The sequence below is a fragment of the Myiozetetes cayanensis genome, unplaced genomic scaffold, assembly GCF_022539395.1.
Source record: "Myiozetetes cayanensis isolate MyiCay16 unplaced genomic scaffold, myiCay2020 scf30, whole genome shotgun sequence".
NCBI lineage: Eukaryota > Metazoa > Chordata > Aves > Passeriformes > Tyrannidae > Myiozetetes > Myiozetetes cayanensis.
The window spans coordinates 5,779,380-5,794,972 of record NW_026087522.1 but is presented as its reverse complement, the minus strand read 5'-3'; the positions used below and the strand labels follow the sequence as shown (position 1 = coordinate 5,794,972).

The 15,593-nt window shown below is 45.9% G+C and overlaps 1 protein-coding gene across 1 annotated transcript in view; it reads left to right on the top strand.

The window, feature by feature from the left end:
- Window positions 1-432: 432 nt before the first annotated feature.
- AUTS2 (activator of transcription and developmental regulator AUTS2) overlaps window positions 433-15,593 on the top strand; it is a 753,479-nt gene continuing 738,318 nt past the window's right edge. Inside the window, 1 exon segment of the mRNA XM_050325674.1 lies at window positions 433-754. Within this exon segment, the coding sequence (XP_050181631.1) occupies window positions 470-754 (285 nt within the window). The 5' untranslated portion in view covers window positions 433-469.

Sequence of the window (15,593 nt, the reverse complement as noted above, 5' to 3'; positions counted from 1 at the left end):
GCAAGGAAATACTCTCAGCTCCCTCCTTCCAGCGGGGCTCCTTTCTTTATTTTTCCCCCCTTCTTTTCTGCCTTTTTTCCTCTCTTTCGAAGATCCTCGCCCTCCCAGCCCCTTGATCAAAGCATTCCGCTATTCTGATTTATTGCCTGCTTGGTGAGGCTTTTTTTTTTTCCTTTCTCTCCTTTTTTTTTTTTTTTTTTTTTTTTTTACAAAGGCGACCTGAGATCAGCCATTACTTTCCTTGGCTCGCTTATAGGAATCTCTTACATTTGGTGCTTGCTGCTGGTGGTGGTGGAACCGCACTCGGATTCTTTCATCCCCCCACCCCCTTGCTGTCCTCTCCTCCCCTCCCTTTTCTCCTTCCCTCTCTCCCTCCCTCCCTCCCCCGTTATTCCGCCGGGGGAGCCGGATTTGTGGCTGCGGTGGGGCGGGGGGGGAACGAGAGCGAGAGGGAGAGCCGGCGAGAGACATGGATGGCCCGGCGCGATGCAACGGGCTTCGGAAGAAGCGGCGATCGCGGTCCCAGCGCGACCGGGAGCGGCGAGCCCAGGGCGGGCGGCGCGGCGGGGCCGCCGGCGGGGCCCCCGGGGCCGCCGCGCTCTCCTCCTCGGGCTCCGAGAAGGAAGACAATGGGCCCCCGCCGCCGTCCCGGCCGCGGCCCCCCCGGAGGAAGCGGCGGGAGTCCTCCTCGGCCGAGGAGGACATTATCGACGGTTTCGCGATGTCCAGCTTCGTCACTTTCGAGGCGCTGGAGGTAAGGGAGCGGCGGCTCCGCTTTGTGTGCGCGCCTCATTGTGTGTGCGGGGGGCAGCGCCGGGGAGCCCCCGCGGCGCCACCCGGGCACCCCGCCCCGATCCCGCCGGGGTGCCCGCGGGGCGGTCCCGCCGCCCCTCCCGTGCCCCGGGGGTGCCCCGGTCCCCTCCCCTCGCCCTGCCGACACCTGCAGCCCGGCGCGCCGCTCCCGGCGGGCGGCGGCGGGACCGGGGCCGTGCCCCCCGCGCAGCCCCGCATCCCCCGCGCCGGCAGAGGGGACTCTGTGCGCGGGTCCCCCGGCGGCGCTTCCCTCCCCTCCCTTCCCACGGATCAAACTTTTCTCGCGCCGCCGTGGCCCGGCAGGGCCGCCCACTCGTGTCCGCGGGGCGGCGGGGGGTCGCGGTGTGCGTGTGTGCGTGTGTGTTTCCTCTCTCGCTCGTGGTGCGGAATCGGGGGCGCCCGTCCTGTCGCGCTCCCTGCTGGCATGTCACGAGTGGGCCCCGCGGTGGGCGGCTCGAGTCACCCCCCCGCAAATGGTGGGTGAGCCCAGGCCGGGCCGAGGGAAGCGTCGCCCCTGGGGCTTCTCCTCCCCCCGCCCGGCCCGGCCCCGGCTCGCCGTGTCCCCTCCGCCCACCCACTCGCGACCATGGGACCGCTGTCAGCCCGGCCGGGGCCGTGCTGGTGATGCTGCCGTTTGAGGGGAACCTCGACGCCGTGTGTTGGAAGGGCTTTGTTGTTTATAACTTCTGATCCAGAGAAGTTTGCTGTGGTGAAAAGCGGATTTATCTGGGTTTGTGTTGCACTGGAATCACAACTGGAACGATGATGAGCTGTCAAAATAAATGTGGAGGTGAAGCTGATTGTTTAACAAAAAAAAAAAATCTGTGGAGCTCTAAAGCTGTTTAAATATTTAGCCAGGAATACTTAGTGGCATTTTCAGGTTGGGTGTTTTTGTTTTCCTTTTTTTTCTTTTGGTGGTTGTTTTTGGTTTGGTTTTGTTCTGGTTTTTTTTGTAGCCAGATTTTGTCTTTGGTTACACCTGTATCCATCCAGAGACAGTGGCTGTGGTGTAATTGAAGGGAGGATTTGTTCACTCCAACAAACCTCCTCATGGTTGGTGTTAGACTGGTGTAAGCAATAACGAGCAAATGCTGAGGTGATGTCCAGACCCAATTTATCCACCATTTCTCACCTGGTGAGCCCATCCACAAGTGCCATGCTCAAACCAGACAGATGAAAAGTATGAATACACGTTTGTTGGCAAGAGTGAGATTTGTATGCTTCTGCTTCGGACAAAATTCCGTTCTTCCTCAAACAAAGCCCTAGTTTGTGTCATTAAGGGTTTTATGGGAATATGGACTCGAGATTTTGGCTGTAGTCCTTTTTTCAAGGGAAATGAAGAGCGAGTTTTATGGTCAGAACTTGGTAGGGTGTTTTAGAAAATATCTTTATTCTGTTTCCCTTCTTGTTTATTTTCCATTTGAAAATAATTGCTATGCTCTCCTTTCTTGGCTAAGCCAAGAATGGCTACTACTTGCATCCTCTCGTAATCCTATATCCCTAAAAAGGAGTGCAGAAACATTACCCAGTTCTGCCAGCTAATATCACATTCAGATAAAACAATAGCTTGCACACTGAGACTTGACATACTTTTAATGTTCATGTGATAGGTGGCACATTTTGACCTAACGATTTCATGCTGCGTTGAGAAATAATGTCACAAAATCATTGTTAGGTGCTTTTTCCTGCAGCTCCATATGTATGATGAGAAACTTGTTTCTGAGGATCAGAGGGAGACGGAGGTGTCTAAGGCACCAGCCCAGTGTGGCAGGAATTACTGTGTGCTTTGCATGTAGCAGCCTGAAGTTTTTATCGTGGTTCTTGTGTTGGCGAGGAGTTTGTGAGTGGCTGGTGGAGTGAGATATCTCAGCCTTGGTGAGATGTTTAAGTGTTAATGTGCTTGAATTGAGACAAGAAGCCTTGGGTGCTGTGAAGAATTGTCCTGATATTTGTGCATCTCATGCTCTGGGTCTACCCCCAGCTCGTTGGAGGACATGGAGATTTTCCCCAGGTTCCAGAAGACACTTGTGCCCATGTTGTTGTGCATGTTGACAAGACTGTCCCAGCCCAGGCTTTGTGCTTGAACTTCAGCCTTTTCTTAGGCTTAGCACAGCTGAAAGTGTGCAAAAACAGTGTTTTGTCTGCCTGATGTGAAAAACTGTGAGAAGGAAAGTGCAGAACACCTTCACCACAGAAAGATCTAAACCCATGGCTCAGAAGACGGGACAGAGGTAGGTGGTGGCTCGTGCAGGAGGGAACAGCCACTGTGGAGGGACAAGGGTGAGCTCTCTGCTTCTGAGGGCACTTGTAGGGGTGTGAGTTGGCTGGGTGCGAGGTGTCACCCCAGGATCTTTTTATGCATACTGTATCAAATTGCAAGCAGGAGCAAGAACTTCCATACAGCTTCACCTTCCTCTACAGAGTGCTTTTTGTTGGGGTGACTGAAAAAGCCCACCCTGTGTAAAATAACAGGTTGTGTGAAGCTCTTAGATGACAAGGGGACACAGGAGCTGCACAAGAACACACATCCCATGGCTGCTGTAGCCTCAGGAGGAGTCATTCAGTCTGTTATGGTTGTGTTGATAAAAGTTCCCATCCCTTGAAGCAAAACTTTAACCAGCTCCCACTCTGGGAACTGCTTTTATGTCCCGGTGTCAGTAGCCTTCTCATGCTTCTCAAGCGTAAATTGGTGTGGAAACAGAGGCCATTGCTTATAGTCATCTGTCTCTGTGTTTATGGCACCCCATACCTTGATGTCTCTAATGTCTGTGTGGGGAATACAGGGGAAGGGGAGTTAAATGAAGTCAGTGGTGTCTCATTGTGGATTTTTTTTTTTCTTGGAGTGACAGTTGAGCCATTCCAGTGTCCTTGCAGATGTGGCCAGAGTGATCCTTACCTGGCCTTGCAAGACCTCTATGTAGCTGTGTGCAATGTGGGCCTGGCCCCTACACTGGGGAGCATTCTGAAGCCTTGACCTTCAGAAACCAGCCCTAAATCTGTAGGTAAGCAGCTGAGATGTGGTCCTACAACTTGATCTGGTTCACCAGATTCTCCCATGAGTGGCCTTGCTGGGATTAACAGCAGCAAGCTCTGTGGTTTGCTCCAGAGCAGTTACCAACCTCCCCAAATCTCCCAGGCTGTGAAGGGAGGAAGGCACAGGCTCCATCCCCATGTTAGTGTGACTGGTGGCTTGTCAAGCTGACTGTTTTTCCCAGCTTGGAGCAGCCTGTGCTGCACTGCTGGTGTGTTTGTTACCAACAATAATTGCATGAGGTTCTCCAAACCCAGGTGGGCATTTTAGATGCCAGTTTGACAGGGAAAGGTCATTTCTCAGAATGTGATAAATCAATCCACTGGAGTGACTTTCTCCGTGATGTGCTCTGGCAGTGCTGGCAAGGAGGTTTCTGCAGAGCTCTGTGGTGAGGTGAGATTTCTCTAAGATGTTTGTCTCCCTCCTACCCCCTGGTGCGAAGGACTCTGGGCAGGAGACTGACGTGACATGGCTGTTGACGTGCCATGGTGAAGATGGTTTACTGTGATGAGAAAGGAAATCTGACCTGAATGTTAAGATAGCTTAAAGCCTAGGAAGTACTTTATGTTTCCTGAGTCAGCTCTGACCATCCCTATGGAGTAAGCAGTTGGTTTCAGGTTTTCTGAACACTGAGTAAGGTAATGAGTTTTTTTCTGCGGATGTTTGTTTAGCTTCAGCTCAGGCAGTTCATCTGACAAGCCTGAAATGGGACACAGATATTTATAAAGCACAGATAGAAGTGGGGTGGGAAGCGGGGGGACTTGCATTTAAATGGGAATTCTTGTTTCATAAAACTGTCACAATTTCTCACTGCGTTTGCTGAGCTAATTTCTGTTCAGCACACGGGCATTAGTCTGTTTTGAGACCATGCTGAATTATCGTCAGGTAAAGCCCAGTATAATTAATTACAAATGAGAAATGCTGACAAATATTTGTCAAGGAGCTGTTTAATGAGCTTTAAATTCTGTGTCAGATGATTCCATCCACCTAGTGTAAATAATTTTTAAGCAATTGTTCCACTGCATTTGTGTGGTTTAGGCAGATGTTAGCTACGGCAGTTTTACACATTGGACAGATAGGCTAAACAGCTGATCTGGGCTTCAGAATAGAGACACTACTGCTACAAAAACAAAATGTGGAAGTAGCAGGCAGGTCTTGAAGATGCTGTGGTCTCAGCTGTGTGTCTGTGTGCACGGACAGTGTGGCTCAGTGAACGCATCTGAATGCAGGAATTTGCTTTAATAACTGTGTGTGATACTCATCTCTAGGCATGGCCCACTGAAAATAGAAATAGCTTGGCTGTGTGACAGCAGAAGCTGGACACCAGAATGGCTGGCTTGCTGTGTGGTTTTCCTCCCCAAATCATTCTCTTCTCACCAGTCTTCTTGCTGGCCTGATTAGCCTGTTTACTTAAATTCTTCGAGATTTCAAGCAGGTTTGTTCTGCCTTGTCTCAATCCCTTCATATTTCAAAAGGAATTTGATCTTCAAGACTTACCACAGCAGCATCATAACATGAGGTGTTTGTTTAGTGCTGTCAGCAAATCTTGGTGGCCCTTCTTGTGTTTGTTGACTGCTTAGATGCTTAGGTGTTTGTCCCTGTCTCTGTTTGCACGGGCAAGTCTGCAGATTTAGACCAGCAGAGAAAAGAAGGGAGTAACTAAATGAAGATGTCTGGGGATGGGGAGAGGCATTAGGCTTTGTGTGACACTGGGATATCATATGAAGCAATGCATTTATTATTTCCACTGTGTATTTTAAGGAAACAGTAAATTGACCTGAGATCAAATTTCAAGATAACCTTGATAGAGCAAGTGACTCTCTTGATGAAAACCAGTCTGGTCTCGGTGAGCAGACCTGAAAAAGCAGCAACTCAAACTGAAAGTGGGACTGAAAACAGCAGGATGCATGTTCCACAAAGGGAACCTCTCTGGTGATGTTTGAAACCTATGTTGGTGTCGTTTGGGCATTTGAATACTTCAAAAATACTTTAAAATTACTTTTAAAAGCCTGGTACCTTCCTGGGAGGCAAAGCACACCTAACTCCTGTTGAATTCAGTAGCTGTTGGAGAGCTGAAGTTGTCTCTTTGGGCAGATAACGACCAAGGGCTGTGATTGTTGCATAAATATTCTTTTAAGCTCCTGAAGGTAACCGTGTAATGAAGGTGGGAATTTTTGCCATTCTTGTAGGTGGTAGTAGGAGGTTCAATGACCTTGAGCTGGAGAAGGAAGAGTTTAAACTATAAGGCCAAGTTCTTCAGATAAATGTGATTCAAGTAGTCTCCACTTGCCCTGCTCCTTAAGATTAACAGTAATGAGAAATATGGTGCACATCAATAGGACAAAATACACCCTTATCCATCATCCCACCTGGCATCCTTTTTTCTTCCTATTTGGGGGAGCAAGTAAGCCCTTTCTCATTAAATATCTGTGGCCTCTGCTGGGATGAGGGAGTGTAAAGTCCAGGGCAGTGGTGGAGTCCCCATCCCTGGAGGGATTGAAAAGATGGCACTTGGGGACACAGTTAATGGTGGCCTTGGCAGTGCTGAGTTAAGAGTTGGACTCCCTGATCTTAGAGGTCTTTTCCAATCTAAACAATTATATGACTCTATGATTTATACAATAAGGGTAAAGGATCAGGAACTTGGAAGGAAAATGATCATCAGGGAAAGGCAAAAAAAAAAATCGTCAGACATCAAGGGGCTGAGTAATTGAAAGATTGAGTTACAACACTGAGATCAATAGAAAAATAACAGGGACTGGATGGGAACACTGAGAACTAGAGGGGAATGTTGTTACAGAAGGTGGAATTTTGAGGAGGGATCCATTGCTGTGATCCATGCTCCTTGGTGAGAGCCCTGCTGTCAGTACCGAGGGGGAACACTCAACCAAATCTGTCCCTGCTTAAGAAGTCATTAATCCTGGTAACTTCAGGTGGGAAGGAGCAGAAGGATTCTTCACTCAGTGAGGATGATCCCCTCTTTCCTCTGTCTCTGCTACTGTTTTTTTCATTTTTGTTTTTGTTTCTATCATTTTGACTGGAAGACCCTGCCACGTTACACCGGGGGTCGGCCCTGCAGCCTTGTAATTATCTACAGCTAAATTAGAAGTTTAATCTTTGTTCTGAGCAACAATAAGTTGAATCAGATAGGTTTTAAAAATAGCCCAAGCTCAAGTTTAGTGAAGTCTCAAATGCAATTAATAAGAAGGTAATGGAGTTAGGAAGTTGCAGGCTGAAATGTGGAAATGTTTAACTCTAAGTTTTCCTTCACTTGAACTGCAGTGTTGCCTCGGTTCAGTGAGGGGAAATTGCTTCCAATGTTTCTTGTGTTCTTGTACATCATCCTTATGATTTGTCAGTTCAGTATCTGTGTTCTCGTTGGGGTTTGTCTCTGTATGTGCCAGATTAGCAGCTGTGTGCATTTTTTGTGTAGTCAGTTGTCATTTTGACTCAATGCCAAGTCATGGTGAAGACCACTTCAGAACATTCTAGTCCTCTAAACTCCTTTGTTATAAAATGGATATGAAAATCCACTTTGTAAGTAATGAGAAATGCCTAATGCAGGTAGGGATTTGTTTTGCTGTAACAGCAGAAGGGGCAGTGGCAATTTTTCAGATCCCCAGCTCAACTCTGCTATACTATTTGGCTTTAAATACTGTGTTACCTTATCATCTTGAGATTTTTCTCCTTGTATCTTGGCAACACTGCTGCTGAAGTTCACACTCTCATGTGGTGGAGAGAGAAGGTTTTAACCAAAAGGGTAAACCTTTAGTCTGGTAAATACTAGAGGAAGGAGTTTTGGTTCTGTCACCCTCTGTGCAGGAATGGTAGAAAAAGTCAGCAAAAGAGGCAGGTTGTCCCTTGACCCTGCACATCCTTTTCTGATTGTGAGGTTTTGCCTCGAGGTTTAATTTGATGGTGTTGCATGACATGTGGCCCATGTGGGTTTGTTTGGTGTGCACCTTGGTCCTGCTGGTTTTAAAACTCCTGAGACAAAGCCATGGGAAGTGTGCAGAGTGTGCTGATATCTGGTGTTCCCAAGTCCCTGGCTGTCTGAACTTTCAATTGTGTTATGCTGGCTGATGCACAGATCACTGACATGATTAATATCCCAACACCAGATAGGAATAGTTATTCCACAGCCATGCAGGAGTTCAATCTGGTGTTCTCTCCAGAAATGGTCACCCTTTAATCTGTCTCACATGTGTTTGCCAGCTTCCTAAAGTGGAAGTTGCTTCTCCTCTAGAATCAGTGCTCTTATAAATTGGCTCTTTTTGTACTTTTATTTGGTAGCAAATGTGGGACTTCATGGTTTGGGAATAAAACCACAGTCAACCCATCTTCCCATCCCATACACACACAAACCTAGGCTTGTCCTTTGTTGGATGAGCTCAGGAAAAGAAGCAAACATCTTCAGCCTTTGACACAAGCCCTGTGTTGAGCATCATTTGAGTGAAACCACCTGAAGAGGTACTCGTGTGTTGTGAAGTAGTTCTAACAGTTGTATCAGACTTTAAAACATATTTTATTCTCCTGTGAAATAAATAGCAGTCAGATCCAGACCAAATTCGTGAAAGTTTGTGAGAAGCCTTTTTCTGTCATAGGCTGACTGTGAGAGGAACAGTGTTTTAGAGGAGAGTGTGTAACAGTGACAATACCTGGTGCAGATACCCCTTTACCTGTTGGTGAAATCCAGAGCCGCTATCACCTTTTTCCCTGCATGCAGGAAGGGGTTACGGTGTCCCTGGTGACCCATCCTTGGGGACCCTCCTGCAGATTGCTCTGGATTGTCCTACATCTGCTCCTAACTCACCCTCCTGGTGTAGTAAAGGCATTTTAATCTCTTTGCCTGTAAAGTGGAACCAATGAGACAGAAATTCTTGCCACCAGCTTCTCCTGGACCACACCTGGGTGGCTCTTGGGTGTGGGAGAGGGGTGGCCCTGGGTATGAAACACATGTGGCGTAACTTCTGCCTCCTGGCAAGTTTTGGCAGCCCATGTTTTGTTGCTTGCACACCACTTCCTATTGCTGAGACTTAGATGAGTTACAAACATGGTGATGATTGCTCAAGGCATTGATTTTTATTCATTTTGGCTCTGGAAATCCTAAATGACCTGAGACCTTTCAATCAGAGGGTTAATTTTTTTTTTGGTTGAGACATCTGCTTACATGAGTGGTGGGAATGGAGGAGAGGTGGCCAAAGGACCTGACTTTTTGTCCTAAATGGGGTTGTCCAACTCAGGGGCTGCAGGCTCTGTTCTTCACCTGGCTCCTGACAACTTCTGTCACCTTCATCTTGGCCTCTGCAAACCCAGGTGCTTAGAGCTGTATGTCTTTGGAGGTACCATGCATGTCTTTCAAGGGTCCTTCAGAAAGTGGTGTCTGGTGCCCAGGGCAAGGAGCTGGGAGCTGCTGCTGTTGCAAGAGCTGCTCTCCAGATTGCTCCAGAGCTGGCCAGATGTGTCCAGTGGCTGGGCATGGTGTGACACCCATCAGAGCGGGCACTGATGAAGGGCTGAGGCAGTGAAAGTGGTTTTGACCTCCCAGAAGTCCAGGAAAGAAGTGCTGCTGTTGGGGACGATTTATGTTGTAACTCTGTTAGTATTGTGGGTTTTAATGCATGTCAAGGGCACTTTGAGTGGAATCTTTTGGTGTGAATTTGTGTCTTTTCTCCTCTCTCTTCCTCCTTTAAAGAAAATTCAAAACAAATAGTGAAAATCAAAACCGTCTGTTTTGAGGGGACCAAAATTCCTCTCTTTATTTTATGGGATTTGGTTATTACTGAATGATTAAAACTTCTAGTAATTTTTACTGTCTGTCTATTGTGCTTGTAGGCAGACTCTACTAGCGTTAGTCATTTTAACTATGGAAAAAATAATAAAAATGCAATTAATGTGGCTCAACAGCTGAGTCTGCTGGACTTTAAAAAAAAAGGGGGGGGAAAAAAGTCATTTTTAATGAGTTCTGGGATCAGAAAGATACATCTGGTGGATGGATTTGCCAAGTTTTCAACCTCAGAATGTGTATTGAAAAACTCAGTGAATTATGTAGCTACAAAAGTGGATCTTTGCGTGTTTATAAGACCTCAGTGCAATCTTCTTATATTTGCCTAATGACAAACAGACATTCTTACAGAGGCACAGCCCAGAAGGACACATGGGCTGAAATGGCTCTGTAAGCTGATAGTATTTGTATTGGGATGCTGCTACTAGTGAAGGAATTTTAGAGGATTCATTAAGTATAGGGGGAAAAGTATTTTGGTATTGGATGAAAGAAAAGAGGAGGAAGGGAAATGGGAGTGGGTAGAGAGGAGAGGGAGCACTGCAGTTTTAAATGTACATGATGTGTGGGCTAAGATATTGTGCCTCCACTGCTGAACCAGAAAATTTATAACAACTGTTTGTCATGTGTGTGTATTTATAGCCATTCACATAATGAAGAAGTTTCATGAGGTTGTAATAACATATCAAGATGGATGTAATTAAAACAGAAGCAAATTGACACCTCTAGATTAAAGGCAAACTCTAAACTAATACACCTGTACGCTGTCACTTATGTATTAGTTGTCTGGGGCAGTCTGCCAGATATGCAAATAAAAGACATTGGCAAATTTCCTTGGATGTGTGGTTATGAAAAATCCAACTTTTTAATCATTTGCTTTGCCCTGGTCAGGTTTGTAACAAGGGGAGGATTTAATAATTTGGTATCACCTCTGCTTCATGGTGGGGAGAGAGGCTAAAGGATTCAGAGTGAGGGGGAAGGAGAAGGAGGAATCCAGAGCACTGTTCTTTACAGTGGGACCCTTCCCTTAGAAAATGGGTGTCAGCTGCACCATTTCGGATCTGCCCCAACTCTTGAAACTCCCGAGGACATTGAGCCCTTGACATTGGTGCTCTAGTATTGGAGTGCAGTTATAAATGCTTTTGAAATCTGCCCTATAACACCTGGGTTTGGTTCTGTCCTGCTGCAGGTGACTGGGGTGGCCACTAAGGAAACTTCTGAAATTTATACAGTTGCACCAATCTGGTGTAAATTGTTACTAGGTCTGTTAAATGGCTATAAAGTATCTTAGCAATTTTATGTGACACTATTTTTCAAGCCCAAAAGGTTTCCAGTGGAGTTGAGGACATCCATTTCAGCCTGTGGTCAATAGATTTGCTCTCGAAATGAACGCTCAGTCTGCAAACTGCTGATGTACAATAGACTAGTGGTGTGGAGCAGGAAGGGAATTATTTGCCTGGTTAGTTCCAGGGCTGTGAATCGAAGTATCAGCCTTGGTTTTGGGTAACTTGCACCACAGATGACCTGCATTCCCTTCAATGCCCCAGGGATGGAAACAGGTCTCAATGTGGCTTGTGAATAACCCCATGGCAGGTGATTTTCTGGTAAACTCCTGAAGTTGGGACCTCTGCTCCCTGAGTGGTCTCACCTTTTGTGGGTTTAGTGGCATTTCCTCAGATGGTGCTTGGGTTGGTAAAACTAGTTATAAGCACGTTGATACTGCAGCAGGTCTACAGAGCTCAGTGAAGCCTCAAATTCCTGAACTCAGTTTTCAATTCAGGCTTGAAGTTCCTTGCCCCAGTTGGGGATGAACCAGAAGAAAATCCAGCTGTGGGCTGGAGTTCTGCAGAGCTAAACACACTGATTTCCAGGGAGCTGACTGCATAAAAGCTCCAACAGGCATGTTTTGTTAGACTTTTCCTGACTTAAAGAGACTCCTTTTTTAGTACATCTGGACATTAAGGATCAATCATATGAGGTACGTGGCTTCAAAGTGATTTCAAATGGTAGGATTTTTGTCTTCAATATTTCAACAACTTTTCTTCCACCTTTAATCTTTCATGAGCGGAAGCTTCAAAAGATAATTAGTAAAACATGCTTTTATCTGCATTTATCTCAAAACATGATTAATTTTTTAACTGCAATTACAGCAATCATTTCAAGTTTACTCTATATTAATGAGTAAAGGATTTTTTTTGAGAGAGAGCATGAGCCTAAATATGGCTATAGTGGCCGAGTTGAAAGGTGCATTTATGAGTGTGCTTTTGTTTTCATTGCTGGGGATTGAATTTCCGGGTCCAGGAAGTAATATTTCACATGGATTAAAGTTTTGATATGCTTCTGCCCAGCTTCACGGGATCATTTTGAGGAGCTGACAATAAAAAGAACTGGATCATGCTACTGAATACCCAGTTCCAGCTTTCCCTTTTGCTGGTGTGTTTTGCTCTGTGCTGTGCATGTGTGACTGGCAGGATATCCTCTGCTTGCTGCCCTTGGCACTGAAATGTAAGATGTACGATGCAGCTGGTTTGTCGTTAATGAATGGGCAATGAACTTGTAAATTTTCACCTTTACCATTTCTCTCTTTGTTACAAGCAGCTTAAGGCATTTTTTATTCCTGTGTCACTTCTGGAAGGAAGATGTTCATGTCTGTTGCTGTCTTTATTTCTGGTATTAATGTGTGTAGGTCTGTCCAACTGGTGTCCTGCAGCCTGGATCTCACCTGTAGGTCCAGGGTGCAGCCCTTCAGGGTTCTGAGCACCTCCTGTCTGATTGTTTTTCCTCTGTGGTTTACCCCAGAGCCACTGGTACAGAGATATCCTAGAACGGGTATCCATCCCAGAGCCCCTAGAAGCAATGGACCACTGCAGGGGATTACCGAAAAGCAGCACAAGTAAATCCACTTTTTGCTAGAGTACAGCTTTTGCATAATTTTGCCCTGTGAAGGATGTTCTTCAGCCTTGACTCCCTTTTCTCCCTCAACAGGAGGGAAGGATTTTGGGCTGGAGCTGCAGTTTCACTGCTCTGTGCCTCCCAAGGGACTGGGCTGTTGGGTGGTGGCATGGCCCCAGCTACCACAGCGAGGTGAACAGAGCAGGCATCTGAAACTGCAGCTCTCAGAAGGGTAAGGACATGAGTTTTTGGTTCTGTTTTTTTGTTTTAGTTGTGGTTTTTTTTAAGCTCCCTTCATTTAGGTTCTGGTCCTGGATGTCAGAGAGGATTTAGAGTAAGCCTGCACAGCCTTGGTTCATGTCTGATTTTAACTGCAATCCCTTCTAAATTGGGATTGCAGTTCCCCTGCCTGTGGTCCCCAGAGAGGTGGATGGGCTGGCAACTGCAGCAGTGAATTGGGCAGCTGCATAGGAGAGCACACGAGTGTGTAATCAGATTTCTGATAAACCCAGGTCTCTAAGTCCCCTGAATGGGCAGCTTTGCTGTGAATGGCCTCGTAAGGTCTGCTGTGGCTGCTCTCTTTGTTTGGTACTCTGACAAAAAAAATTGCTCTGGTATCCTTGTTGGCATATTTTTACATCTGTTATCCATATTTTGGATTTGTTCTGGCTGCAGTCTTATTTTGTTTTGCAAAATCTACCTGGGATTGGGACGGAGATATATGTTTGCTAAGGCAGATTTGGAAATTGCGTTGTTGAAATACAGCCCATATGGGCCATTGTAAAACGGTTACTGCAGCATATAATTGCCTTCACAATGATGTGCTTTGTCATTTTCCTTCCATCTTCAAAGAGGCACTCCTGTAGTCTGCTGACAGCAATGGTGGTATTAGAAAACATATGGATTTGTAAAGGCATTAAACTGTCTTTAGTTCAAGGATTAGATTACAGTGTTAGAGTGTGGGTCACCTCGTTCTCGTGTGGATACACTTGACTGTGTCAGTTTATGGTATAGGTTAGGGAAGGGTTTGTTTGTTTATTGAAGGTATCTGACATAATATCCTTTCCAATACACGGGGAGGGAGGTATCTCTTGTGCTGCCATATTGGGAAGAAGCTGCACCTCAGTCCCAGGGCTGTGGTCCCACCTCACCCTGCATGGCCTGCAGGGCTTGGTCAGGGCTCACCATCCACACTGACAAGACTTCTAAGAAATCTCAGTGGGAAGTGCCAGTTACAACATGGAAAAATGTGCAGAATGCAAACCCCACAAAATTGGCTTTGAATCTTCAAGGGTTTTTTTTAAGTCCTCCACACTGGACCCTACTCTGAACATTTTGGGTACTTGTTTTGTGTTCACACAAAAAGGAGCTGCCCAGCTCCACACATCACAGAGTACAGGGCAATCTGTTCAGCTTTTACCTTTTTTTCTGCCCTCACAGGTTCAGGTGTGGATTTTCTGGGGTGGACTGGCGGTCTGCAGTGCCTCTCTGAGCAAAGGCCAGTTCTCATAGTGGGATGCACATGGCATAGATGTGTCACACAGCCTCTCTCCAGCCTGGAGTGATGCTCATGTTCTTTACACCATTCAAAGGGTAAAACTAGAGAATGGGAGGGATAATTCACATTAAAAAGGTCTTTCTTCTCTAGTTTTGTTATTGTTTTTGTCTTACTTTTTCCGCTCTGCCCAGCTGGGACACTGAGGCAGACTGGGGCTTGGCCCATGGCCACCTTCCCCCTCACCCTGTGCACTTGCTGTTGTGTTTGGGTTTGCTCAGGTCCCTTCAAAACAACTCTTGATATCTCTTGACCTTCAAACAGGCTCTTTTAATTAAGATGCTGAGCTGGTCCTTGGGAGACATGGGCTGGTTTCTGTGTAAGCACAGTCATCTTCCATAACCTTGAAGCAGTCACTCCCTTCCCAGTTCAGCACGGCTGTGTGAGCACCTGCTTTGGGCTTGTGCTGAGTAGGGATGGACTGGGAGTTGGATTCCTGTGTGTGCTCAGGGGAGGTGCTGCATCCAGGCGTGTAGGTTTGGGTCTCTTGACTGAGAAGAGCATGTGTATGGGGACAGTGCTGATGTGTGAGGTAGTGTATACGAGGTATTAGGGATCACCTTGAGCTGGAGTGTTAGTTTTGCTGTAGCTGAGTTTTTCTGTCCACAAAATGGGTTTAATAATACTGTCCCTCTTCAGAGACTGCCTGGCTACTTAATTAGCATCTGCAGGATGCTCAAATAGTAAGTTGTTAACATGAAATATCTACATAATTTTCCTCTAGGACTTCAAAGGACCAATGGCTGTATCAGGGACCTGGCTAGGACACCTATTTAAATAACTGAAAGCACTTGTGTTATTGTTAACCACTTTTTAAAACAAAGCTATAATTTTATTTATATTTTATATAAGGCCTTAAAATTATTGACAACAGTCAACTTTGTTAAGGAAATCTGATGTGAAGGGTAACACAGTGAAATTCTGATAAATGCTTTATCTTTCTTTATTCTGTTAGGACTTTTAAGTGTGTAAAAATTGGTGTTGCTTAGTTATGGCTTGCTTCAGTTTTAAATCACTTGCAACATTATCTGTCCCAGCTGTGGTGGTTGTCAAGGCTATTTATGGTAATATCTTTCCTTAAATCCATTGCAGAATAGGGAAGAAACTCTCATTCTGCCTACAAGAAATGTTTAAGGATGTATTACTAACTCTGGCAGCTGTGACTGTGATAAACAAATTAGGTCTGTCATTAATGCCAGGGTCTGCAGGTGTAATATGTCATAAAGCTGGTATATCTTTGGTACTAACTGGCCTATAAAAATAAATAAATACTGGGGTTTTTTAATGCTGGTTTAACAAATTTAAGAGCACAGCTGCTTTATGATAAGGTTTGTGTAAGGTGAACACCAAGTTCATGTATATGGTGTGTGTTTGCAGCAAACAGTGCAGAAATGAGAAATAAACTAAGTCCAGTGAGAGGCTCCTACTGATAGTCCCAGGTTTTGCAGTGGGCCCTTGTCAGGCTTTTATTCAAGGACTTGTTTATGCAGATGTTTAAATCAGTCTCTCTTTAGGAACAT